Source organism: Carcharodon carcharias, chromosome 13 (assembly GCF_017639515.1).
Source record: "Carcharodon carcharias isolate sCarCar2 chromosome 13, sCarCar2.pri, whole genome shotgun sequence".
Taxonomy (NCBI): domain Eukaryota; kingdom Metazoa; phylum Chordata; class Chondrichthyes; order Lamniformes; family Lamnidae; genus Carcharodon; species Carcharodon carcharias.
The window spans coordinates 50,207,846-50,233,775 of NC_054479.1; the positions used below are offsets into that span (position 1 = coordinate 50,207,846).

A 25,930-nucleotide genomic window follows, 5' to 3' on the forward strand; every position below is an offset into this window, starting at 1 on the left:
CCTTTTTTATCTCCTACTGTATCGTGTCTGAAGACTCTATAACCAGGCATATTAAGCTGCCAGTTTTGTCCCTCCTTTAGCCAGGTCTCCATTATGGCAACTCATCCTGTTTGTAATACTCCTTGCATTGAAGTATAAACAGTTCAACCCCGTCAATTTCCCTTGCTGGACACTTTTTAAACTTTGCTTCTCCATGTATATCACAACGTCCCTAGCTAATGTTCTACCTCCATTTTTCTGATCTGAATCTGACCTATCTGATCCTACTCCTGGGATCCCATTCCCCACCACACTAGTTTAAATACTCCCAACAGAACTAGCAGAAGCCCATGCAAGGACACTGGTCCCAGCTCTGCTTAGGTGCAGCCTGTCTGGTTTGTACGGGTCCCACCTTCCCCAGAACCGTTCCCAGTGCCTCAAGAATCTGAATCCCTACCGGCTACACCATCTCTCCAGCCATGTGTTCATTTGCACTATCCTCTTATTCCTGCTCTCGCTAGCACGTGGAACTGGGAGTAATCCTGAGATTACTACATTTGAGGTCCTGCATTTTAATTTATCTCCTTAATTCCTGTACTGAGCTTGCAGGTCCTCATCCCTTAGTTTACCTATGTCGTTGGTACCAATGTGTACCACAACCACTGGCTGTTTACCTTCCCTCCCCAGAATGTCCTGCAGTCGCTCCATGACATCCTGGACCCTGGCACCAGGGAGGCAACATACCATCCTTGATTCACGTTTGTGGCCACAGAAGCGTCTGGTCTGTGCCCCTAACTATTCAACTGTTCATCAAATATCAACAAGGCACAGACTCGTCCAGAATAGTTATTCCTGTGAATACTGTAGAAGCAATTCTGGGTTCATCATGCTGGATCTGATTTGGTTGAGGGCCTGTTTGGAGAGGATCTTCAAGTCTTCCCTCAGTCGAACTCTTCCCTCAGAGGTCAGGCTCCAGAGCTGCTGCCTACACCCAGTACCGGAACCCTTCACTGCCACCATCTTAAAGTTTCTACTAAAGCAGAGATAGCCCTGCCACTTGTTTTCTTCCCACCCCTCTGAGCAGCAGAGCCACCCACGGTGTCGGTGCCATGAACTTGGCTGTTGCTGCTTTCCCCTGAGAGGCCACCCGCCTCCCCCGCAACCGTACCCAAAGTGGTATATCTGTTAGAGAGGGGGATGACCACAGGGGACTCCTGCACTACCTTCCTGAGTCTTTAACTATTCCTGATGGTCACCCATTCCCTTTCTGCCTGTATAATCTTCACCTGCAGTGTTACCACCTTGCTAAACGTGCTATCCATGACTTGCTCAGCATCGCGGCTGCTCCACAATGAGTCCACCCGTAGAAAAGGAGAATTTTTTCCTCTGAGGGTAATGTCCTGCATTTGTACAAATGACCTTTCATTTGTAGAGCCTGTAGAACTCTCTTCCCCACAGAGTGGTAGAAACAGGGTCATTGAATATTTTTATGGCAGAGGTCGATAGATTCTTGACTAACAAGGAAGTCAAAGGGTATCGGGGGTAAGCAGGAAAGTGGTGCTGAGGCCACAATCAGATCAGCCATGATTTTACTGAACGGCAGAGGAGGCTCAAGGGGCTGATTGGCCTACTCTTCTTAATTCGTATGTTCCTATGTAATTGGGGAGAGGGATAAAAGAGGTGCTGTAGGCCACGTTGTTTTATTCATTGCATTTGGCTTCCTTCTGGTGAAATCTTCCTGCACTATAATCGTGACAGTTCCTAAGCCCTGAATATACAGTTATGAAAAATATTTTTCTAGCTGCACGTAACTGAGTCAGTGTTAAATCATTCAATAGATTAAAGTCAGATTATCAGTAAAATTTGTCCTTGAATAATTAATAGTCTTAATATTTGCTGAAAGAAATTTTGAATAATGATCTCTTGCGTAACTTGAGTGCATCAATTTTTTAGTTATGTGCTATGTGGTGTTATGGTTTTACTGTAATTATTAAATGTTATGAGCAATAATTTGTCTACAATTTAATAGTCTAATCATGATTTAATTTCTGTCATGTGCCAAACATTTTCTACAATTGAATGAGCATGGACATGATCATCTCCAATAGTAGTCCACTTTCAATTGTAGAAGATGCCTTTGTAAATCTGATAAAGTAAAAGTATCTGCTTTCAATCTTAATGGAAATGTTATTTGTTTTTATCATCTGTTATGTCTCCACAGATAATCCTTTTAAGTGAATTAAGGCATTTTTGTAATAAATTCAATATGCCAACTGAACTGATTATCAAGAGTTTGACCTCTTGAGTTTATAAATTGTTTATTTTTTGGGGTTGACAAGGTGCTCTCATTAGCTGGAACTCAATAGATTTTTTCTTTCAGTTCTCGCAACAATAGCATTTGCCTTTCTGCTGCTCCCGATGTGCCAGTATTTAACAAGACCCTGCTCACCTCAGAACAAGTAAGAATTTATAATCCTGTCTGTTGTGTTCATAGTGAACTTTGAGTATGGATGTACTTTTTAATTGTTGACTCTGGTCTTTTTGATTTTTCACCATAAAGGAAAGAATTAAACCCTCTGCTTACTTGCACATTCCATTTTATAGCCTACTGCAAAGGTTCGTTTCAGGCATGCTATATTAAACCTGCTTATTATCCAAATGGTTAGTTGTCTGAGCTTAGCTAAGATCCCAGCGCTCAATTCAATTTAAAATCTGTATTAACTTTTCACTCAACAACTGCACAAAATCTTTGCCAGTAAGTTAGCAAACAAAGAATTGTCATATAATATATATTGCGCCTTTCGCAACCTCTGGAACTCCTAAAACACTGTACAGTCAACGAAGAATTGTAGCCACTGTCCTAATATAGGAAACCTGGTAACCAATTGGCATGCAGCAAGCTCCCATAAACACAGAAAATAAATGGCCAGTAATCTGTTTTAGTGTTGGTTTAGGGATAAGGATTGGCCAACACACTTATGAGAACTTCCCCCACTCTAATTCGAATAAGATCTTTTATGAGCACTTGATAGGACAGATGGCGCCTCGGTTTATCATCCCATCTGAAAGATAGCACCTCCAACAGTGCAGCACTCCCGCAGTACTGCACTGGAGTGTCAGCCTTGCATTCTGCGGTCTCTGTGAATCCACAGCCTGCTGACTTGGAGGTGAAAGTGCCATCACTGATGCCAAGGTTCTTTCTTTCCATTGCGATAACTAATTTGTAATTCCTTTTTTGAGAGTGGGTGTGTGGCTTATGAACTATATAAATATAAATGTCATATATTGAGATGCATCATGATATACATAATATCACATGGTGCTCTTAAGCATAACAGCAGTTCTACAAAATATCACAGCAAGGAGTGACCGTGTCCCTGCTATTCTCTCGTGTTTAATTGTATTTTTTGGGTATATGCCATATAATTGGGTAACCTGTACATGTCAAATCCTGCTGATCACAGGAAAAAAGTTTGGATGGTGCAAAAAATAAATTATGCCATTGTTTGGAAGCCATTTTGTTCAAATTTGAATGCTGGTGGTGAACTGAACTAAATTTGTCTTATGTATTTATTGGATTTATGTTGGAATTGGCTTGTAGATGTATTGTTGGTACAGAGAAATTGTGGTAAAATTGTCTTTTATCCTGTGACCACGTGATATATGGGGAAATTGCACTTGCAAAGAAAAGGTGCAGCTTCTGCATATAGGTGTGTAAGAAAAAGGTGACTGGCCAATATCTGACTTGATTGCATTCATGTAACTATGCATTTATCTCTATTAACCTTATGTCTATATACTAGTAGATCCCCTGTTGTATTGCTCACCCTTAGCCAGAGTGTTTGCAACCAGTTTACAGTATTAGAGTACTAAGGGTCCTGGGTCTAGTATCATTGCAGACATTGTGGAACCAATCACAAAACTCTAAATTCAGTGTGTGTTGTACTCTCTCCTGCCCCTGTCTTCTCTTTATCATCTCAACCGCCCCCACCTCCCACCCCTCCCCGGCTTCAGACCCTGCCCCCCACATCCCAGTTAACCTACTTCACCTCCATGCAGTTGTCTAAATTTTTGTAAGATTTTAGCCCTGAGGTTAATTTAAAACCTGCACTAACCTTTCAGACATTGCACAAGCCCTTTATTTGCCAGTAGGTTAAGAAAGAAAGGTAGAACTTGCATTTATTTAGCACCTTTCACAACCTCAGGTAGTTCCAAAACACTTCACAGCCAATGAAAGGATTTTGAAGTGTAAGCACGGCTTTAATAGAGGGAATGTGGTAGCCAAATTGTGCACAGCCAGCTCCCATAAAGAGCAGTAAAATAAACAGTTTTAAGTGTTGGTTAAGAATAAAGTTTGACCAGTGTCCTTGGCCCAATCATCTGCAGCTGCTTCATCAATGACCTTAACTCCATCATAAGGTCTGAAGTGGGGATGTTCACTGATTTCACAATGTTCACCATTCACAACGACTCAGATGCTGAAGCAGTCCATGTCCAAATGCAGCAAGACCTGGACAATATCCAGACTTGAGCTGACAAGTGGCAAATAACATTCGTGCCACACATGGCCAGGCAATGACCATCTCCAACAAGAGAGAATCCAACCATTGCCCCTTGACATTCAATGCCATTGCCATCACTGAATTCTCCACTATCAACGTCCTGGGGGTTATCATTGACCAGAAACTGAACTGGACTGACCATATCAATACTGTGGCTACAACAGCAGGTCAAAGACTAGGAATCCTGCAGCAAATAACTCACCACCTGATTCCCCAAAGCCTGCCCACCATCTACAAGGTACAGGTCAGGAGTGTGATGGAATACTCCCCACTTACCTGGATGAGTGCATCTCCCACAACACTCGAAAAGCTCGACACCATCCAGGACAAAGCAGCCCACTTGATTGGCACCCTATCCGCAAACATTCACTCCCTCCGCCACTAACACACAGTGGCAGTAGTGTGTACCATCTACAAGATGCATTGCAGGAACTCACCAAGGCGCCTTAGGCAGCACCTTCCAAACCCACAACCGCTACCATCTAGAAAAACAAGGGCAACAGATGCATGAGAACACCTCGAAGTTCTCCTTCAAGCCGCACATGATCTTAACTTGGAAATATATTGCTGTTCATTCATTGTCGCTGGGCCAAAATCCTGGAACTCCCTCCCTAACATCACTGTGGATGTACCTACACCACATGGACTGCAGCGGTCCAAGGAGGCAGCTCAAAATCTGCTCACGGGCAATTAGGGACAGGCCATAAATGCTGGCCTGGCCAGATCCCAAGAATGAATGAAAAAAGCAAACTGGAGAGAGCTCCCCTGCTGTAATTCAGATAAAACCATGGAATCTTTAATGTGCATTTAAGAGGGCAGATGAGGCCTCAATTTTACATCTTAAGTGAAAGATAGCAGCTTTGTACTGCACTGAAATGGCAGCCTAATTTAAGGCTTAAAGCTCTGCAAACTCACAGCTTTCTGACTGAGCTGAGAATGCTACTACTGAGCCAAGGCTGATACCAGATGATATAGTTTCACTTTTCTCATTGTATAATAATTTTTTTTGGTTGTGGTTATGTGATCTGTGCAAAAATGATATAGGAAGTAAGACCATCTTATCTCTGTCCACTCTCCCTTTCGTTGCACCCTAGCTACTTCAATCTCATTACTTTTTGTTGGAACTTCCTCTAAACAAGTTGACTGCTGTGTTTGCCTATAACTGTGATTACATAAGAACTTGTGAAGAGCTTTGGAACATACTGAGGTTGTGAAAGGTGTTGTGTAATGACACTTTTAAAAAAAATATTTATGCACAAAGGTGAACTTCAGTCTTTCCCTACTGAGCACCAAAATATGTTTTGGATAGAACATTCCTTAATTTGGAAAAATCCTGACGACTTATTGAAATAATTTTGGTGCTTAAAAGCATAGTTGTTTTGAAAAAGAAAAATGGTTAGTACAGTATTAGTATCATTGACTGATACCATAACAACATGAAGTTGGCAGTCTGGCTCTTAAACGATTTGTATTTACGCATATATTGCACAACTCTGCTGCCTTTAGTAGTACAGTGGGGAAATGGTGTTTGTGGGTATGGTGGGTTCTATTTCCACAAGGGACCTCACAAGGAGCACATTAAAGACCCCGCGCCCTATGTTTATATTGCAAAATTCTGTTTCTTTATCTAAGCAGTAATTATAGGCTTGTGACCTGACGAAGCTTTTGTGATGAAAGACTTTCACTTGTCTGTGTGCAAGCTCTATTGCTTATTTTCACCTCTTCTGATGCTCCAGCCTTTGGACTTCTTCAACCTTTCCCTCCTGAGCACCATCGTCTGCACATGGGGCAGCACAGATACTCAGAAAATGTAGTGAGTGTTGTGTAGCATAAATAGAGCATCAATAAAAACATGAATCAGAAAAGGGAGCAAAAAAGGAAAACTGGGGAAAAAAGTGATGAGGCAGGAGAGCAAATCAAGTAGAAGGGGGAAGAGAAACTTGAGAGAAAAGTGACAAAGAAGGGAATTGTAAGCTCTGCAGACAGTGGGTAGCCCTTTCTTAGAAAATTTGAGAACCAAATTAAATCCCTCTTTAGATCACTGGAATTATAATCAGAAATATGTTACCCAGTAAGCCTTTACTGTCATTCTGTACGGGGATGGTAGATTTTTACTACCACATACATCATATAATACTCTGCTGATACATGTTATCTAAATTATATTGTGTTGCATTAACTTGTAATGCTGCATAATTCTCAAACTATTGAGGCCAATAATTAGTGATTTTCACGCACAAACAATCATGGAACATGCTACCCTACCCCACTAATTAAGCACCAGTAAGGATTTCTTCAGTTCATATAATAAAAATAAATTTGGCCTATGCAGTTCGAGTAAATCAGTAGGTCTAATTATAAACTAATGTAATCATGGAATACAGCTCCCAAAACACTAGCAAAACTCATAGACTCTCATATTTAAAAAAATTAGACTTAATTGCTAACTACCCAGCAGTTGCCCTGCCTATAATAAAATCAGAAAATACTGGGAGTACTCCAATCTGGCAGCATCTGTGGATATAGAAACAGAATTAACGTTTCATGTCTGTGACCTTTCTCCACAGATGCTGCCAGATCTGCTGTGTATTCCAGCATTTTCTGTTTTTATTGCAGATTTCCTGTATCTATGGTATTTTGCTTTTGTGGTGATCCTGCATATTATTGGTTCATATTGTAGAAGAGAAAGTTGTTAGTAGTTGGGAGAAATTAAGACTTTCCAGTTAGTATTTGATTGTCTTCCCCATCTGGTTTGAGATATTAAAAAAATTGATCACTGACAATGATTAATGTTTTTTAAAATTTGATTTTGGAACAAGCCCAAGGGCACAGAGGTTAGTTTACCAACTAAAAACGGACCACGAATCAAACTGAACTTTGTGAACTGAATTGCAATGGCAGTCAGTGCCTCACTGACTGCCATTGGAAAATCTCTCTTTAATCTCCCCTGCCCCCGCCCCCTTGATTTTGTTTTCTTCTGTCATTAAGGTTTTGACTTATGCCGAGATGTGCTTCAGTGGGTGGTGCTCAATCTCCAGCGTCTCTGATAAATTGCCATTCTTTATCCTTGAGTTTTGAGAACAAGTTTTTGCCATCGAGGAAAGCTCAAGTCAGGAAATTTCTTGATTTAGCAGACATCTCCATAGAAATGTTGCCTGCACATATTATTTTCCCTCCAGGGAGGGAGGGACAGGATGGAGACTGGCTTGCTGACCCCGGAAGCAGACCAAATGCAGCCACAGGGGAAGTGCGGAGATAGGCTGATCAGAAAGCCTGCTTGGTTCTCTGGGGTGTCATCCCAGATGTATTAAATGCTATTAGGCTTTAAAGGCTCTAGCCCTCACCCCTCGCACCTCCACATGCCATCCCTATGCCCCCCACGCCACTCTGCTGCTTCCATGGTCCCATGCATCCTCCATGCCTACTCACCCTGTATGCACTATAGAACCAATGAGCCATATAATGACAATGGCTGTTCTTAAAAAAAAATACCCATTCAAAATATCTGCTTTGATAACAACTACTGCTCTTACAGCCCTATGAAAGTTTCAAACAAGTCCATAGTATCAATAACAGAAGCTTCATCTCACTTCACACTTCTTAATCATGTCCAAAGAAACATACAGGCATTGAAAGAACAGTTCAAAGAAAGCATAACTTCTTATAACCTTAACGATGTCAATCAATTAATCTAAACACTCGGCCAAGCATTCATAATAAGGCATTCTGGAGAAACAAATGGTGATACAGCTCACAGATGGCCTGATTATGAATCCTTGGCTGAACTCCAAGACTCACTGATGGACCAGCTCAACTGGGGACTGTTTTCACAGGTGGAAGTGCAGTATTTACTTTGGTTGACATCTTTGAGGTGATAATAAGTTATTCTTTCTTTGAACTATTTCTTTTAATGTCTCTGTGATTATTTACACCAGGTTGAGGTAAGAAGTGGGGTAAAGCTTCTGTTATTGGTATTATAATGGCTCTATCTGATTGACAGTTTTATACAGTTGTAAGAGCAGCTTTTTTTTTCAAAGCAGATTTTTGAATGAGCTTTCAAAATGCATTTCAAGACCCTCCATTTTCATTATTTGGCTCATTGGTTCTATAGTGTATATTGGGTGAGTAGGCATGGAGAATGCAGAGGACCATGGGATGGGTATGGTGGACAAAGGGAGTATGGTTAAGAACTTTTTAACATGCCATTCAAGAGATTCCCAAGTCTAGACTATGGTTGATAATTGTTCTGAGGAGCCTTGAACCATGCATCCTCAAAGATGGCCCAACTCCATGAAAATTGCTGGAGGGTTTGAGCTGCCTACTCTACAGTAGAACCGGCCAGGTCAGGAGTGCAGGGTGCAGTCTTGCTATCTACACTTTTGCTGGGGCTGGGAATGGACTTGGAATCCCTGAATTGGGTCCTACTCACCATTTTTAAAGCCCTCCTGGGTCAGCCCAACTCCAGAAAGTCTGATCCTAAGTGTCAGCTCGCAATTCCACCATGGGAAGCATTTCAGCAAGGTTGATCCTGTTATGATTCAGTAGATCCAGCAGAAATTATTGGCAGACTTGCCAATAATTGTGTTGCTGGTTATTTTTCCTCTTGTCCCATTACTCCTGTCCCAAGTGTGGGCTTATTGTAGCATTTTTCTGCTATTCAGACAGGGATCAATTAATTCACCACATACTGGGGTTTCAGTGTGGATCTCTTTTTGATTATGTGTGTTGTCGCATACTCCCTACTGTTCCCAGAACAGTATTTTGCTTCAGGTCATTCACCCAATGTGAACTGCTTTGAGACATCCTGACAGACTTGATATTTTGTAGATGTGCAGGTTCTTTCTTTTAAGTTACATCAAGCAGCACAAATATCAACTAAAGCCATTTTCAGATCCTCCCTTTGTAAGTAGATCAGTCGAATTACACACAGATTCCATTTTTATTATCATAGCAAATCATTTTACAAATATATTTTGAAGCAGCGCTACAATGAAATGTTTGCAACCTGTTAACTGTTCTCAATGGCCTTATCTGGGTGCTGATAAACCTAGTGTTCCAGTGCTAATCTGGCCAATTATGGAATACGCTTGTGTATTATGTGAGACTTTAGTAATGGTTAGTCCCGATTGCAGTCTGTCAACTTCAAACGTAATTACGACTTCGGTATTTTAATACATTTAATATGCATTTTCTGCTGCTTTAAGTTCTAGATAACATTTACCAAGGTGGGAATGTTGGGGTGGTAGATGGATAAACAGAATAACATTTTCTGATGTTTGTCCGGAGAGGTTATCCAAACCCATGCTGCACGCATTGTATTGTATTGACCCTACGGACAGCACCACCAACAGTTTTAAAGGAATGATTGCACCTTAAGTGACCTTAACTGAACCAGCGGAGAGATTTGATACTTCACTGCACTTTGGGGAACATGCCAGAAGTGAATTCTGGTAATGGAAGTGCACCAGTTGGAATTGTGGTCAGCAGCTAGTCAGGAGAAAATAAGTACCCAGAACTGATCATTAGGTTTAACAGCCTAACAGCAGCTGTGAAAAACAGGAAAGTGATGTTGAGGATCACATTCCAGCTGAGTTAAGCTGACGTATGGCAAGACCTCCAGCAGCAAATGTAAAAAACCTGCTCCGAAACAACTAACCTCATGCACAATAACTTGTTCTTTCACAAGACTCTTTTCAACTTTTGCGTTCTGCGCAAAGGATTTGACCTTTACAGTTTTCTCAATTCTAAATTGCTTTAAACACCAAATAAAGGAAACAACACATCCTTCATAACTGCATTCTTGTACGTGAATGTTTGTGTTGCTAAACCATGTAATAGCTTTTCAGTGGAGAAACATTACACTAAAGGTAAATGACTGCGGTTGGGGAAAGCCATTTTTGTTTCTACACCTGTGATTGGTAGGTCACTGCTTCACATGGTGGAAGAAATGCACATCAGACCATTAACTTCAGTGTTCCTGGTATTTGCATTATTATTTTAGTGCATGTGATTTAGTGGGATGGGTAGCCAAGAAGGGAAAAAAACAATAATTGTTTTGAGTGTTGCATGAAACTTCACCCTCCACAGGAGGCAAAAGTGGGAGAATTAAAGGTTTTCAAGTTAGATCTAGCTTGCATTTGTATAGCGCTTTCATCCGAAAATCCCAAATAGCTTTACAGCCAATAAAAATACCTTTGAAGTACGGCCACTGTTATATAGGCAAACACAACAGCCAATTTGCACATCAAGAGGTCCCACAAACAGGGAACAAGATTTATAACCAGTTAATCTAATTTTTAATGGTGTTGCCTGAGGGTGAAAGCTGGAGACTGTGAGAACTCCCTGTCCTTGGAATGGTGCCATGGGATCTTTTGTGTTCATTGAACAGGCAGGTGAAATATTGGGCCAAATCTTCCGGCCTCCAGATCATCGGAGACTGGACGAACAACTAAAGATGCGCGTAGGGACCCTGCCGAAGTCCTGATATGTGGGACTTTGCCCAGAAAGTTTCACCTTTCGATGGGTAAGTGCCCTGCTCCCTGGGATCCTCCACAAATGTCTCCAACTCTAAGTTAGAGTCGGAGACTTCAGACAGTTCCGCAATACTTAATGACCCAATAAATGTTAGACTGGTTAAAACCTAGTCCAACACCTGGGTAACTTCACAGCTGAACCCCCAATCGCCTCACCAATCCCCTGACTACCCACCTGACCCGACACCGATTTCTACTCCCCAACCCAACTACCCCTGACCGACCGACTAAACTTCCTCGCCCTCCCCAATCCTGATCCAACCAACTGCTCAACCACCTGACTACCCCCACCCAGATGCAATCCAACTACCCTCAGACCTGACCTGACCATGCCCCTGACCTGACTACTCTCTCATCCACTTGCCACCTCATGCGTTCTCTCTCTAGCCCCCCCAACCCCCACCTGCCGTGGCCACCTTGCTCTCCCATGCACCCATATTCAAAGTGGACCTTTAAACTTAACCGTACCGCAGCTAGGTGCCGTAAAAGGGTGGCGTGTACTGTCTTTCCCCAACTCCATTCCCATCCAATGGAGTTTATCAGGGACCGCTGCACTGCATGTTTCTGTGGAAGTCGGGCTCGGAAGGCCCTGGAAAAAGTGCACATCAGCGTCAAGTCAGGAGAATTTATGAGCGAAGCAGCAATCCCATGATCATTGCTGCTGCTGAGAAGATCCAGGCCATTAATTTGATATCTATCTGAAGAATGGCACCAGCCATGATGCACACTAGCTCAGTATTACACTGCCTAGATTATGTGCTTAATCTAAAACATTTTGATGTGAGTTTTTGCGAATATTTCCAAATTATATCTGCGACTCCTATGAGCAAATGCTTATTTAATGCATAAATAAGCACAAAACCTGGAGAACTTTTGTGGGAGGGAGTCCAATTTTGTATTTGCGAATGTGTAATAAGGCTTTGATTGTGTCCTTTCAATTGGCTCCCTCATGGATTACAGTGAGATGCCTTTTACATTCAACTCATTATGGAGCAAGTCTGCGATTGCACACAATGGCACACTCTCAATTCATACCAACAGCATTTGCTGTCAGCTCCCAGCAGCAGTGGGGACAATGTGATCTGTGTGACTTTTCTACTTGTTTGATGGAAAAACCAACTAACCATAATTCCTGTTCTGTTCTTGTTTCAGAATTTCATTTGGCTGCTGTGGACGATTCACTGCTGCTGAACTACTCTCATTTTCCCTTTCAGTCATGCTTGTGCTTATCTGGGTATTAACAGGGCACTGGCTACTGATGGATGGTGAGTGAAGCAATGAGTGGTGAATGCCACCATTTTGACAATTAAAATACCTTTTTATATTCTTCCCCCAGGACACCAAATTTGTTTTCTGAAATTGGCAATAACATTTAGTGAGATCGTGCTGATCATCAAAACATTTCTTACTCTTAAGATTTGTTTGCCTAATATACTTGCAAAATGTTATATTAGTCTGCTGCTGTTGAAGTCGTGGAAAGTGTTGATGTGAAATGCAATTTTGTGTAATTCAATAAGAGTTCAAAAGGGAAAACTAGAGAGAATGGGGGCGTGGAGGAAATCCAGGCAACAAAGAAAACATTAATGCACTGAAACCCAGATTGTTTCCTTTGTGCTGATGTGTACTTGTGCATTGTAGGAGAAAACGAGCACAGAAGCTTCTGATGTATGAATATGTGGAGTGAGTGCATGCTCTGAGCCTATGGCAATATTTAAATGATTCCTGTGTGTAGTTTAGTCCCAGTTCTTGAATGTTGTCTTTGTTATTTTGTCTCCCTCAGTTACAAGGAGGAATGGTTCTAATCTACACTGACCTGTTACTGAGCATTGTAGTAAATGTGTAAGCCTTGGTCATTAACAACTCTTATGTCAAAGATTTTCATATGAGGACCTGGATTTAAGCAGTTGGTGCCAGGAACTTTGATATTCAGCATTGCATTTGAGTGTCAAGAAATTGTGGTTACTGGCCTACCGGAAGCTGCATTATGTAACTTTTTCCATAATGTAGAAGGCATATCTGATGAAGATGGTATAGCCATAGCTGATGAAGAAACTTTGTGGCTTGGTGCAAGAGCAACTGGAAAGTGTTCCAGAAGCTGAGTATAAGAATGCATGCATCCCATTTCCAGGGCTCATTACCTATCATTCTGTTGAAAGGCTAACTAGATGTTGCTGACATCTTCACCTACTGGAAATGCAGGGTGAGCTATGGTGTATCCATGTCTTAATTGGGAGGATGTTGACAATGCACTTGCACATTTTATGATGAGTTGCAATGCTCACCAAATCATTTGGGAGGAGTTTCTAGTATTATTATTATTACTATTACTTCTTGAGCTCTCCGCCCAAAGGTAGGCCCACCCATAGCACTGCAATCTCCACCACAGGTAGGGAAATGAGATAAATCCCAAATCCATCCTGTGCTGTTGGCACCAATCTGTTCTACACCAGGCACCCAGCCAACTAAGCCCACCGGTCCCCCAAAGGATTCAAAGTTGCTGTGGCAACATGCACTTTTATTTTTATTATCGATAGTGATGGTGGAAGCCTCCAACTTTCTTTCCATCACACAGCTGACCAGGAATCTCTCCCTCTCTTACCATTGGCATATCTCGGAAGGATTTACAGATTGATACTCTGACTGGTTTGCCATGTTATAAACGCATCCTCTTTGGCCATCAAGCCCAGGAGTGGGACTTGAACCCAAGGCTTCTGGCTCGGAGCAGGAGCACTACCTACGTGCTACAAGACCTCAAACCCCTATTTACCCTGTCTGATGGCCACAGGGGAAGGGGGAAACAGGTGCCAAGATGCCTCCAAAGTGATATATTGATGTTAGTTTGAAACCAAGTCAACCCTCTGTGGCATATTTGGTAATTACTTTAGCCAGCCTGAAGGGGTAGAGGTGTCACAGGGAGTTTGGATTCTATCCAGCTGTCAAGATAACATGTTAGCCCAGTGCCCTGTTGGGTACAGTCGCTGAACAAACAACAGGAAGGTTACCAGTGCTCTAGCATTGGGCTGTGCAGTTATAACTGATCAAACGCCAGCTGTAGCTCTTGGTTCTAAGCTCTCTGAAACTGGATCATTTGTGTGTGTGTGTATTTTCTGTATCTGGCAACCAAAATTGTGTGTATGTTCACCCAAAAAAATTATCTTCCATTGTTTTCAGTGGATTGTACTTGATAAAGATTTCCATTACAATCAACAACAAACCTCCGGTTGTACTATACAAAGAGCCTGTTTGTACTATTCTGGTTTGTTTGAGGAAAGAGTGATATATCCGTTCAGCTTACTCTCTGCATGTTTTGGCGCTGAGGAATAGAGAGTTTTTTCATTAAAAATATTCACTTGACCAACTTAGACTTGAATTTTTTTCTAACTTTCCAATTGTAAGTTATTTATAGGAAGTTACTCTGTCAATAGCCATGAAATAGAGTGTGCTATGAAAATGATATGGGTTTAAAGCTCCAACGCCCAGAATCTGTTGACAATGTGGTGCATCCAACAGTGAGTGCTAAGCTAAGGACGGCCAGAAACAGACAAGCAGCTACTATTTTGGGCCAAGGCAGCACCACATTTTCCAGCTGCAGACCCTGGTCCATGTGCATAGGCCAGCAATGCAGGTTTTATATTGCTGGTCTTTTTAGACCCTCCCTAATCCATAGCTATAGCCAAAAAAGACTAGTTCTGTTATTTGAGGAAACACTGCGATGATGACTTTAACTTTGAAAACACATGCGTGTCCTGGGGTATTTAGTAGGCATTTTACAATTTTAGCAGTTCAACAAAATGGATTTGAAGGCACCTTCCATGGCCATTGAATCCTGAAATGGGACTTGAACCCAGAGCTTCTGGCCCAGTGGTAGAGACACTACCACTGCAACAAGACCTCCCATCCTAACCATTATTTAAATGTAATCTTCGTGACACTGTATCACCTCAGTTTTGTATATCACAGCTCTTCAACTTTTACTGCAAAGAAAATCCTATCCTGCACTCAACTCTATTTCTGTTCCGGAAATTGCCATATGCTTTATCACAGCATTGCACAAGCATGAAGAAAATGTATAACAACAAAACTAGGACTGAGTTGTGTGCAAACCTTGCCTTCTAACTGTCTTTCACCTGAAGGTTACATTTGATTTTCGTTCATTGTGTGCAAAAGCATGGGTTATTGGAAAATTAACTTCCTCTGTGCAAAATAAAACTTAATCGAGAACCTAACTTTTACAGTGCTTTCACTAAATAATGGGGCATGATTAACCAGGTTTCACACTGTTCTTTGCAATCAGCCTTTATAATTTTACTGAAAAATACTGCCCCGAGAAATTGAAAACTTGCTAACCACAAGGAGACTGGGAACAGTATCTGTCAGAACTGGGGATAGTGTGCTGTAATATCAAGCCCCACTGTTCCCAAGCCGCAACAAATTTGAAAAAGTTTGATCAAACTCAGATTGCCCAAATTCTACCTAACTGTTTAATTTAGGTTAACAGAATACAAGGCTTGTAAACTTATTAAGTAACTAACTGTTTATTGAACAAACTGTTGTTAACCAGCGGCAAAAGAAGGAAATATGGACTGCTAATTTCTAACTCTATAACCTAAACTCTACCCCTTCTTAAATTCCGATAAGCACACGTACGAGACACACAAAAACTGGATTTTAAGGGTGGGATAAAACAGTGCCAAAGCACCAATTCCAGGGTAGAGGATTCGATGGGTTGATTTTGATCGATGTCTTCCAAATTCTTGTCAGTTCTTGTTAATGACACGAGGTGGTCTTCCAGCACTTTTGGTATTTAGTTCACTAGTTGAGCACTTGCCTTTCAATGTCTGTAACAGTGATTTTCTCCTTTTGCCTTTTGACAGGGGTTTTCTTAGAGAAAGAGCAGGTTATAAAGAAATGAGTAGAAAAAGCCAGCTAGCTATTGTTGTGGGATTACTGGAATCTTCCACACACAGGAGAGAGAGGTTTTAGATCTTGTTCCTTTCAGGCTATGAGTTATCCTGCTGCCCTGGTCTCTCTCAAACCTGGTCACCTGGTCAGGAGCCAATTAAAACATTATTGCCAGGCAGCTCCCTTGGCCCAGGACTTCTTTTCAGCACTATCCTGTCTTTCATGGCACACACTGTTCCAGGACTGCAACATTGTATATATCTCTCATCCTGTTCCAGCAGACATGTCTTTCAAACTGCAGCCATTGTAATTTTAATTCACAATCCAACAGAAAATAAAAAGATATGTTCTTTACAACAGTCCAGCAGAAATAAAAAAAATATGTTCCTTACACATCAAATGATAAGAAACTGGAGCAGCATTCCAAAAGCTGTGGCTAGGAAATAGAACTGTTCACATGGATTATGATGTAGAGAACATCTATTAAAAGAATAAACCCACACAGATGCTATCTGTTGACCTAGACCAGAACTAAGAAAGTAGATGCTTCTTACTCTTCCCTTAAAAGTCCACATACCTCACTGTAACCTGACCTAACTGGAAGAAAACATACTGCCCAGGAATACTTTTTTCAGTTATATACTTGAAGTTGTTAATTTGACAACTGCACATGGACTGTTCCATGGGGAGAGAGGCTGTGCTAAGAATCTTTTGTCATTTAGAGAATACTTTGTGAAACCACTAATGATAAAAATGCATTATTTATATTTTTTGGCTTCCTTGTCCTTATTCTTTCTCACTGATGTAGACTGGAACTTCTGCCTCCCATTCCTTATTTACATTTCTCTGCAGTTGATTTTTGAAAATGAAAAATTCTCAAACACCAGGTATTGTTGCACCTGTCTTAAGTCTCTTTCTCTTTAACAGTTGATATTTTATTTTTTCTCTGTCTCTCACATTCCTTTCTGGATTTTTTCCTTTACCTTTGTTTACTTTTTCCCTCAGTTAATCCCCTGTATTATTTATTTCCTTTCCCTCTGTGTCAGTTTGTGTCTATGGTAGCACACGCCTCTCTGAATTAAGGTTATACATTTAAGTTGTACTCACAATCCATGCTAACATTTCAGAATTGAGAGATGGTTATTGGAGCTGCCGTGTTTCACCTGCAATGTCAAACTGAAACACTGGGTGCCTGCTCAGATCGGTGCAAAAGGTCTGAATACACTTTTTCGAGGGAGACCAGGGTAGCTCTCAGTCTCCTGGCTATCTTTTAATTTTTCAGCCAGCTAAAACAGATTAACTGGCCATTCATCTTTTGTTGTTTGTGAGATCATCTTGTGGGCAATTGATTGCTACTTTTTCTCACAAAATAAAAGTTTTCTTAAAATTCATTTACAAGATGTGGGCGTTGCTGGTTAGGCCAGCATTTATTGCCCATCCCTAATTGCCCTTGAGAAGGTGGTGGTGAGCTGCCTTCTTGACCTGCTGCAATCTCTGTGGTGTAGGTGCACTCACGGTACTGTTAGGGAGGGAGTTCCAGGATTTTGACCCAGCAACAGTGAAGTAACAGCGATATATTTCCAAATCAGGATGGTGAGTGGCTTGGAGGGGAACTTCCAGGTGATGGTATTACCATGTATCTGCTGCCCTTGTCCTTCTACATGTTAGCGGTCGTGGGTATGGAAGGTGTTGTCTAAGGAGCCTTGGTGAGTTTCTGCAGTGCATCTTGTAGATGGTACCCACTGCTGCCACTATTTGTCAGTAGTGGAGGGAGTGAATGTTTGTGGAAGGGATGCCAATCAAGTGGGCTGCTTTGTCTTGGATGGTGTCAAGCTTCTTGAGTGTTGTTGGAGCTGCACTCATCCAGAGAAATGGAGAGCATTCCATCTCGCTCCTGACTTGTGCCTTGTAGATGGTGGACAGGCTTTGGGGGGATCAGGAGGTGAGTTACTCGCCGCAGGATTCCTAGTCTCTGACCTGCTCTTGTAGCCACAGTATTTATATGGTTAATCCAGTTCAGTTTCTGGTCAATGGTAACTCCCAGGATAGTTGATAGTGGAGGATTCAGCGATGGTAACAAGGTTGGATTTGTTCTGCTTTTTGTATACAGGACGTACCTGGGCAATTTTCCACATAGCCAGGTAGATGCCAGTGTTGTAGCTGTACTGAAACAGCTTGGCTAGGGGCACGGCAAGTACTGGAGCACAAGTCTTCAGTACTATTGCCAGAATATTGTCAGGGCCCATAGCCTTTGCAGCATTCAGCGCCTTCATCTAGTTCTTGTTATCACGTGGAGTGAATCGAATTGGCTGAAGACTGGCATCTATGATGTTGGGGACCTCTGGAGGAAGCCGAGATGGATCATCCACTCGATGCTTCTGGCTAAAGATTGCCCCAAATGCTTTAACCTTATCCTTTGCACTGATGTACTGGGCTCCTCCGCCATTGAGGATGAGGATATTTGTGGAGCCTTCTCCTCCAGTGAGTTGCCTAATTGTTCACCACCATTCATAACTGGACGTGGCAGGACTGCAAAGTTTAGAACTGATCCATATGTAATGGAATCTCTTAGCTCTGTCTATCACTTGCTGCTCAAGCTGTTTGGCACGCAGGTCATCCTGTGTTGTAGCTTCACCGGGTTGACACCTCATTTTTAGGTGTGCCTGGTGCTGCTCCTGGCATGCCCTCCTGCACTCTTCATTGAGCCAGGGTTGACCCCCTGGCTTGTTGGTAATGGTAAAGTGGGGGATATGCTGGGCAATGGGGTTACAGATTGTGGTTGAGTACTATTCAGCTGCTGTTATGGCCCACAGAGCCTCATGGTTATCCAGTCTTGAGTTGCTAGAGCTGTTCGAAATCTATCCCATGGAGGGTATCCACTATGTGAAAAGCAGGATAATTAAGGAAAGCCAGCATGGATTCATTAAGAGGAAATCATTTTTAACTAACTTGCTAGAGTTTTCGAGGAAGTAACAGAGAATGTTGATGAGGGAAACACTTTTGATGGGGTGCATGTGGATTTTCAAAAGGCATTTGATACAGTGCCACATAACAGACTTGTAGATCATGGAATAAAAGGGAATATAGGCACTTGGACAAGAAATTGGCTGAGTGACAGGGAACAGAGATTAGTGATAAATGGTTGTTTTTCAGATTGGAAGAAGGTTTGTAGTGGAGTTCCCCAAGGTCAGTATTGAGACCCTTGTTCTTCCTGAAATATATTATTGACCTAGACTGTGATGTGCTGGGCATGATTTCAAAATTTGCAGATGATGCAAAGATTGGAAACGTCAACTGTGATGGGGATAGCCTTGAACTTCAAAGGAAAAAGACGTGTTGGTGGATTGGGCAGACAAGTGGTAGATGAAGTTCAGTGCAGCAAAGTGGGAGATGATTCGTTTTGGCAGGAAAAATATGGTGAGACAGTATAAAATAAAGGGAGAGCCTCTAAAGGAGATGCAGGAACAGGAGGGACCTTGGTCTATATGTACATTGGCCATTGAAGATGGCAGGGCATGTTGAGAGAGCATTTACTAAAGCTTATTGTATCTTAGGCTTTATTAATAGGAGCATTGATTACAAGAGTAAGGAGGTCATGTTGAACTTGTAAAAGACACTAGTTAGGCCTCATCTGGAGTACTGCGTCCAGTTCTAGGCATCATACTTGAGAAGGGATGCGAAGGTTTTGGAGAGTACAGAGGAGATTCACAAGAATGATTCCAGTGATAAAGAACTGTTCTATGAAGATAGATTGGAGAGGTTGGGAAACTTTTACCTTGAGAAAAGTAGGCTGAGAGGAGACTTGATAGAGACATTCAAGATCCTGAGGGACATGGGCAGGGTAAATAGTGAGAAACTGTTTGCACTCAAGGGAACATCAAGATCTAGAGGACACAGGTTCAAAATAATTAGCAAAAGAAGTAAATGTGATGTGAGGAAAAAAATGTTCACCCAGGGGTTGGTTGGAGTAGGGGTGGTGGAGGCAAGTTCGATTGATATATTCAAAAGAGAATTGGATTACTACCTGAAGAGAGAGAATGTGTGAGATTACAGGGATAAGGCAGGCAAGTGGAATGCTTTTCTCAGAGAGCCAGTGCACACTCAATAGGCTGAATGGCCTCCTTCTGCACTGTAAAGATACTGTGGTACTAAGATGCTGTGATACAAGGTGCATATGTGCGGTGGTTACTCCTACGATACTGTCATGGACGGATAGGTTGTTGAGGATGAGGTCAAGTATGTTTGTCCCTCTTGGTTCCCTCACCACCTGCTGCAGACCCAGTCTAGCAGACTTGCCCTTGAGGACTCAGCCAGTTGTGGTGGTGCTACCAAGCCACTCTTGGTGATAGTTATTGAAGTCCCCCACCCAGAGTACATTCTGTGCCCTTGGCACCCTCAGTGTTTCCTCCAAGTGGTGTTCAACATGGAGGAATACTGATTCATCAGCTGAGAGGTGGGGGGGGGAGGGCAGTACGTGGTAATCAGCAGGAAGTTTCCTTGCCCATGTTTGACCTGATACCATGAGACTTCATGGGCGCAGGAATCGATGGTGAGGACTCCCAGGCCATCTCCCTCCCTACTGTGTACCACTGTGCCGCCATGGAGTCAGTACTGCCAATGGGACAGGACGTACCCAGGGATGGTGGTGATGGTGGTGCCTGGGACATGATCTGTAAGGTAAGAATACATGAGTATGGCTGTTAGACTGTTGCTTGACTAGTCTGCGAGACAGCTCTCCCAATTTTGGCAGAAGCCCAGAGATGTTAGTAAGGAGGACTTTGCAGGGTTGACAGGGCTGGGTTTGCCTTTTCCAGTGCCTAGAATGATGCTGGGTGGTCCGTCCGGTTTCATTCCTTTTATTGACTTGGTCGCAATTTGAAACAACTGAGTGGCTTGCTAGGCCATTTCAGAGGGCATTTAAGAGTCAACCACATTACTGCGGATCTGAAGTCACATGTAGGCCAGACCAGGTGACAACAGCTGATTTCTTTCCCTAAAGGCAGTGATGAACCAGGTGGGTTTTTACAACAATCGACAGTAGTTTCATGGTCATCATTAGACTCTTTTAATTCCAGATTTTTGTTAAATTCAAATTCGAATCCGGGTCCCCAGAGCATTACCCTGGGTCTCTAGATTACCAGTCCAGTGACAATACCACTATGCTAACACCTCCCCACCAAAAGTAGCTATGCCTCAAAAGGATTTCAATGATGTCATAGAATCAAGAATGGTTACAACACAGAAGGAAGTCTTTTGGTCCACTGTGTCTGTACCGGATCTCTGCAAAAGCAACTCACCTAGTCCCCATAGCCTGGGAAGTTTTTCCTCTTCTGATAAATATCCTTTTCAAGGCCTCAATTGAATCTGCCTCCACCACACTCTCAGGCAGTACATTTCAGACCCTAACCGCTTGATGCGTAGAATAGTTTTCCTCATGTCACTGTTGCTGCAATCACCGTAAATCAATCCTTCTAGTCCTGGATCCATCCACCAACAGCAACAGTTTCTCCCTATCTACTCTGTCTAGAACCCTGATGATTTTGAACGCCTATACTATATCACATCTCTTTTCTAAGGAGAATAGCCTCAGCTCCTACAATCTGTGCATCTACCTGAAGTTCCTCATCCCTGGAACCATTCTCATGAATCTTTTTTGTCTCTCAAATGTCTTCACATCATTTCTAAAGTGTGGTTCCCAGGACAGGGCACAATACGCCACCTGAAGCCAAACCAGTGTTTTACAGGTTCATTATAACTCCTTGCTTTTGTCATAACTTCTTTGCTTTTGTATTCCTTTGTGGTATCCTTAGAACATCTAAGGTAGTATAAAACTGCAAACTTTTTTTTTGTGTTCTTCAGTGTGTCAACCCCCTCGATGCAACTTCTTTCAATGGATTTGCCAATAAACTGGAAAGACTTTGGCAGTGTTAGGGACGCTTGACAGTTCTATTACCCTTTGCCTTCAGTCTTCTCCTTCCCTTCCTGATGGCTGCAATTTGTGCTGGGTTATTAATAAAGGGAGAGAAGGTTTGAGTTGTTCAGAGTGGAAAGCGCCATAGCCAAACCCAGTGGCCATGTAACTCTTTCGAGTACAAACCCGTTTCCATCTGTTTCAGATGAAGTTACATTGTTTCATAGTTTGCCATTGTGAGATCTGAACTCTTGATAATCTTTTAAATGAAAACCAAATCAACAAAATTGGGATAAATCAGGCACAGCCCCTAATTCAGGTCAGCTGTAAAACCAAGAACAAAGTTTAAAGGAAACTTACAAACTTTAAATCAAAATGTGATTAAAGGGGTCAACAAAACACCCCAGTCCCCACGGTGCCCACCGAGCACGGAAGGCCTCGAGAGTGCCAGCAGACACCGCGTGCTCCTTCTCCAGGGACATCCGGCAGCGAACGTAGCCGCGGAAGAGGGACAAACAATCGGGCGGGACTCCCCCGTCGATCGCCCGCTGCCTGGACCTGTTAATGGCCAACTTGGCCAGGCCCAGGAGCAGGTTCACGAGGAGGTCCTCCTCCTTCCCGACCCCCTTCCGCACCGGGTGCCCATAGATCAGGAGCGTGGGGCTGAAGTGCAAACAAAACATCAATAAAAGGTTTTTCAAATAACTAAAAAGGGACTGCAGCCTACAACACCCTATGTATACATGGTCCACGGACTCCACAAGACCGCAAAAAGGGCATGTGTCCTGAGAGTCCGTGAACCTATGCATCCTCTTATTATAAGGGACTGCTGCATGCAACACCCTCCAACCCAGGTCCCCGATAGAAAGGGGGAGGACACCTCCGTAGAGGGCCTCCCATCGAGGGCCTCCGCCGCCGGACGGCAACAAGGCACGCCAGGGCGTGTCCGGTCGACGGACAAGGGCGAGAAAATGGAAGGTGTGCAGCAGCAGTCCATACAAAAAGCCCCTCTTTGCCGTGCCAAAAGGCACAGAGGGCATGTCCCCGAGGCGGCTCATATTGCGGGGCACCAGCACCCGAGGGAGGGTTCGGGGCTTGGGGCCAATGTGGAATTCCGTCCGAACAGGGGAACGCTCAGACGGAAGACCACCGCGCACCTGGGCCACCTCAAGACCCAAAATAACGTCGGGTCCGAGCACGACCGTTCTCAGGTCTTGGATAGCATGGGCTGCGACCTGGACACTCACAGACGCGCGTCGCGCCAACTCCTGCGGGAGCATCCAGCCCAGTCCTCCGCCACCCAGCACGTCCCCGATCCTGGTCACCCCTGCAGCCACAGCCCTCCTCTCCGCCAACCACTGAAAAGGACGGAGGGGCGGATTCCTGAGCAGCGGCTCTCTGACGATAGCCGCTACTCCTGACGGGGGAGAGCTGCGTCGTGAGGCGACCACTTTCCAGACTTTGATCAGGTCCTGGTAAAAGACGGGCAACGCCTGCAAGGAGCCACCGAGGCCCAGCTGTTCTATAAACAGGAGCTGCACGTCATAATTCAGGCCGTGCACCTGACGGAAGAAATACGTCATCAGGGCACACCATCTAGGAGGAGGCTCGACGTAGAGGTATCGCTGCAGGGTCTGAAGGCGGAAAGTCGCCACCTGTGTGCGTAGGCACACTAGCGCCTGACCACCCTCCCTAAGCGGGAGACTCAGAACCTCGGCAGCGACCCAGTGCAATCTTTTGTCCCAGAAGAAGTCGACTAACAATCTCTGGATTCTTGTGACAAAGTCCGGGGGAGGGGTCAAAGTGACCAGCCGATACCACAACATGGCGGCGATCAGCTGGTTTATGACCAGAACTCGACCTCGGTAAGATAGCACTCGGAGCAGTCCTGTCCAGCGCCGCAGGCGAGCGGTGACTTTCGTCTCCAGTTCCTGCCAGTTTGCCGACCAGGATTCCTCAGCGGGGCAGAGATGGACCCCCAGGTAGAGGAGGCTGGTCCTGCTCCAGGTGAAAGGCCTGAGCTCCTCGGGTAGGGGATCCATCTGCCACTGACCGACCAGGAGTCCAGAACATTTACCCCAGTTGATCCTGGCAGAAGAAGCAGCAGAGTAGACCTCCTGGCACTCGCGCATCCTCCGCAGGTCAGCCGGGTCACTAAACATAAGGAGCACGTCATCGGCGTAAGCCGAAAGGACCACCCCGATGCCCGGCCCGCGCAGAACCAATCCCGACAACCTCCTCCGCAAGAGGCGCAGGAAAGGCTCCACGCATAAAAAAAAAACAGGTTTCCATCCGTTTCAGATGAAGTTACGTTGTTTTCATAGTTTGCCATTGTGAGATTTGAACTCTTGATCTTGGGGTTACAAACCCAGTACCATAACCACTTGGCCATTTAGGCCAAGCCCATATGGAACACTTCACGAATTTGCATGTCATCTTTGCGCAGAGGCCATGCTAATCTTCTCTGTATCGTTCCAATTTTAATATATGTGCCGCCGAAACAAGCACCCCAGTGGCCACGTACATGGACTTTCAGCAGTGGTCGTTAAATTGTGGACAGGTGAGGGCCTTTGCCCAGTTAGACCATTTAGACTGCCTTTGCTTCTGCATTTTTTTTTTTGAAAAATATACTTTATTCATAAAATATCTGAAAGAACATTACAAAACATTTAGAAGTTGCCATCACAAAAAGTGCAATCATATTCATTTTGCACATGGATCACGAGGTGCTTCAATACAATCAATTAATTTTACAGTCATTTCAATATGGTCATTACAGTCGGTGCAATGGTATTGGAGTTATCGACGTACATCATGTTGCACTCTGAGGTGCTTCAATACAATTATAATATAGTTAGTATTCAATGCAAACATTTAGTATGAGCTGTACAGCCCGAGGGTCTATACCTTTCCCAGCCCCTTGGTGCACTATGGCAGAAAGGTCTTAGACAGCAACCTTTCCCTATTGCGGCTTTGCAGCGGTTGCCCCAACCTTTAGTGCGTCCTTCAGCATGTTGTCCTGGACCTTGGAATGTGCCAGTCTGCAACACTCGTTCTGGGACAGCTCTTTGCACTGGAAGACCAACAAGTTTTGGGCAGACTAAAGAGCATCTTTCACCGAGGTGATGATCCTCCAGCTGCAGTTGATGTTTGTCTCGGTGTGTCCCTGGGAACAGCCTGTAGAACATCTGCCTAGCTACATTAACTCAGCACTCTGTTTACCTACTGAGTCATTAGAAAACCTTGCATTTATATAGTACTTAAGGATATGCCAAGTGCTTTACAGCCAGCTGGGTAGTGAAATGTGGTTATTGTTGTAATGTAGGAAAAGCAATATCAGGGTCCAAAACAGCAATGAGATAATGACCAGATAATTGTTTTAATGATGTGGGTTGAGAGATAAATATTAATTAGGACACCATGGACGACACCTTCAAAACAGCACTGCCTTGGATTTGTTTAGATAATATCACCAACTTTAACACCTATGTGTTCTTTTGTTCTGTTGTCTGTGACATCTTTTGATGATCTGCTTCTATCACTGCTTGTTTGTCCCTACAACCACACCAACCCCCTCCACTTCTTCCCCCCCCCCACCCCCACACACACACACACACACACACACACACACACACCTTAAACCAGCTTATATTGCACCCCTTTCTTGGATCCACTCAAGTTCTGTCGAAGGGTCATGAGGAGTTGAAACTTCAACTCTTTTCTTCTCCGCCGATGCTGCCAGACGTGCTGAGTTTTTCCAGGTAATTCTGTTTTTGTTTTGGATTATTTACATCCACCCAAGAGAGCAAATAGGACTTTGATTTAATGTCTCATCTGAAAGACAGCACCTCTGATAGTACAGCTGCCCCTCCATGTCAGCCTAGGTTTATGCTTAAATCTCTGGAGTTGGGATTTGAACTCTCAACCTGCTGACTGAGGCGAGAGCACTCCCAACTGAGCCAGAGCTTGACACGTCAGAACACACTATTTTCATGTACTGTGAGGTGAAAGTAGCGGACTACTTCTGTGCAGTGGCTGCATTC

General features: G+C 43.5%; 1 protein-coding gene and 1 non-coding gene across 6 annotated transcripts in view; one reads left to right on the forward strand and one right to left on the reverse strand.

The window, feature by feature from the left end:
- The window catches only part of sppl3 (signal peptide peptidase 3), a 202,544-nt gene that overhangs the window by 129,662 nt on the left and 46,952 nt on the right, over nt 1-25,930 (forward strand). For all 5 annotated transcript variants that reach the window (XM_041202893.1, XM_041202896.1, XM_041202892.1 and 2 more), the window contains exons 5-6: nt 2,360-2,438; nt 12,227-12,339. In XM_041202893.1, the coding sequence (XP_041058827.1) occupies nt 2,360-2,438; nt 12,227-12,339 (192 nt within the window). The remainder of the gene's footprint in view (nt 1-2,359; nt 2,439-12,226; nt 12,340-25,930) is intronic.
- On the reverse strand, nt 24,289-24,395 carry LOC121286566. Its single transcript, XR_005944991.1, has one exon. It is a non-coding gene; the product is annotated as a U6 spliceosomal RNA (small nuclear RNA).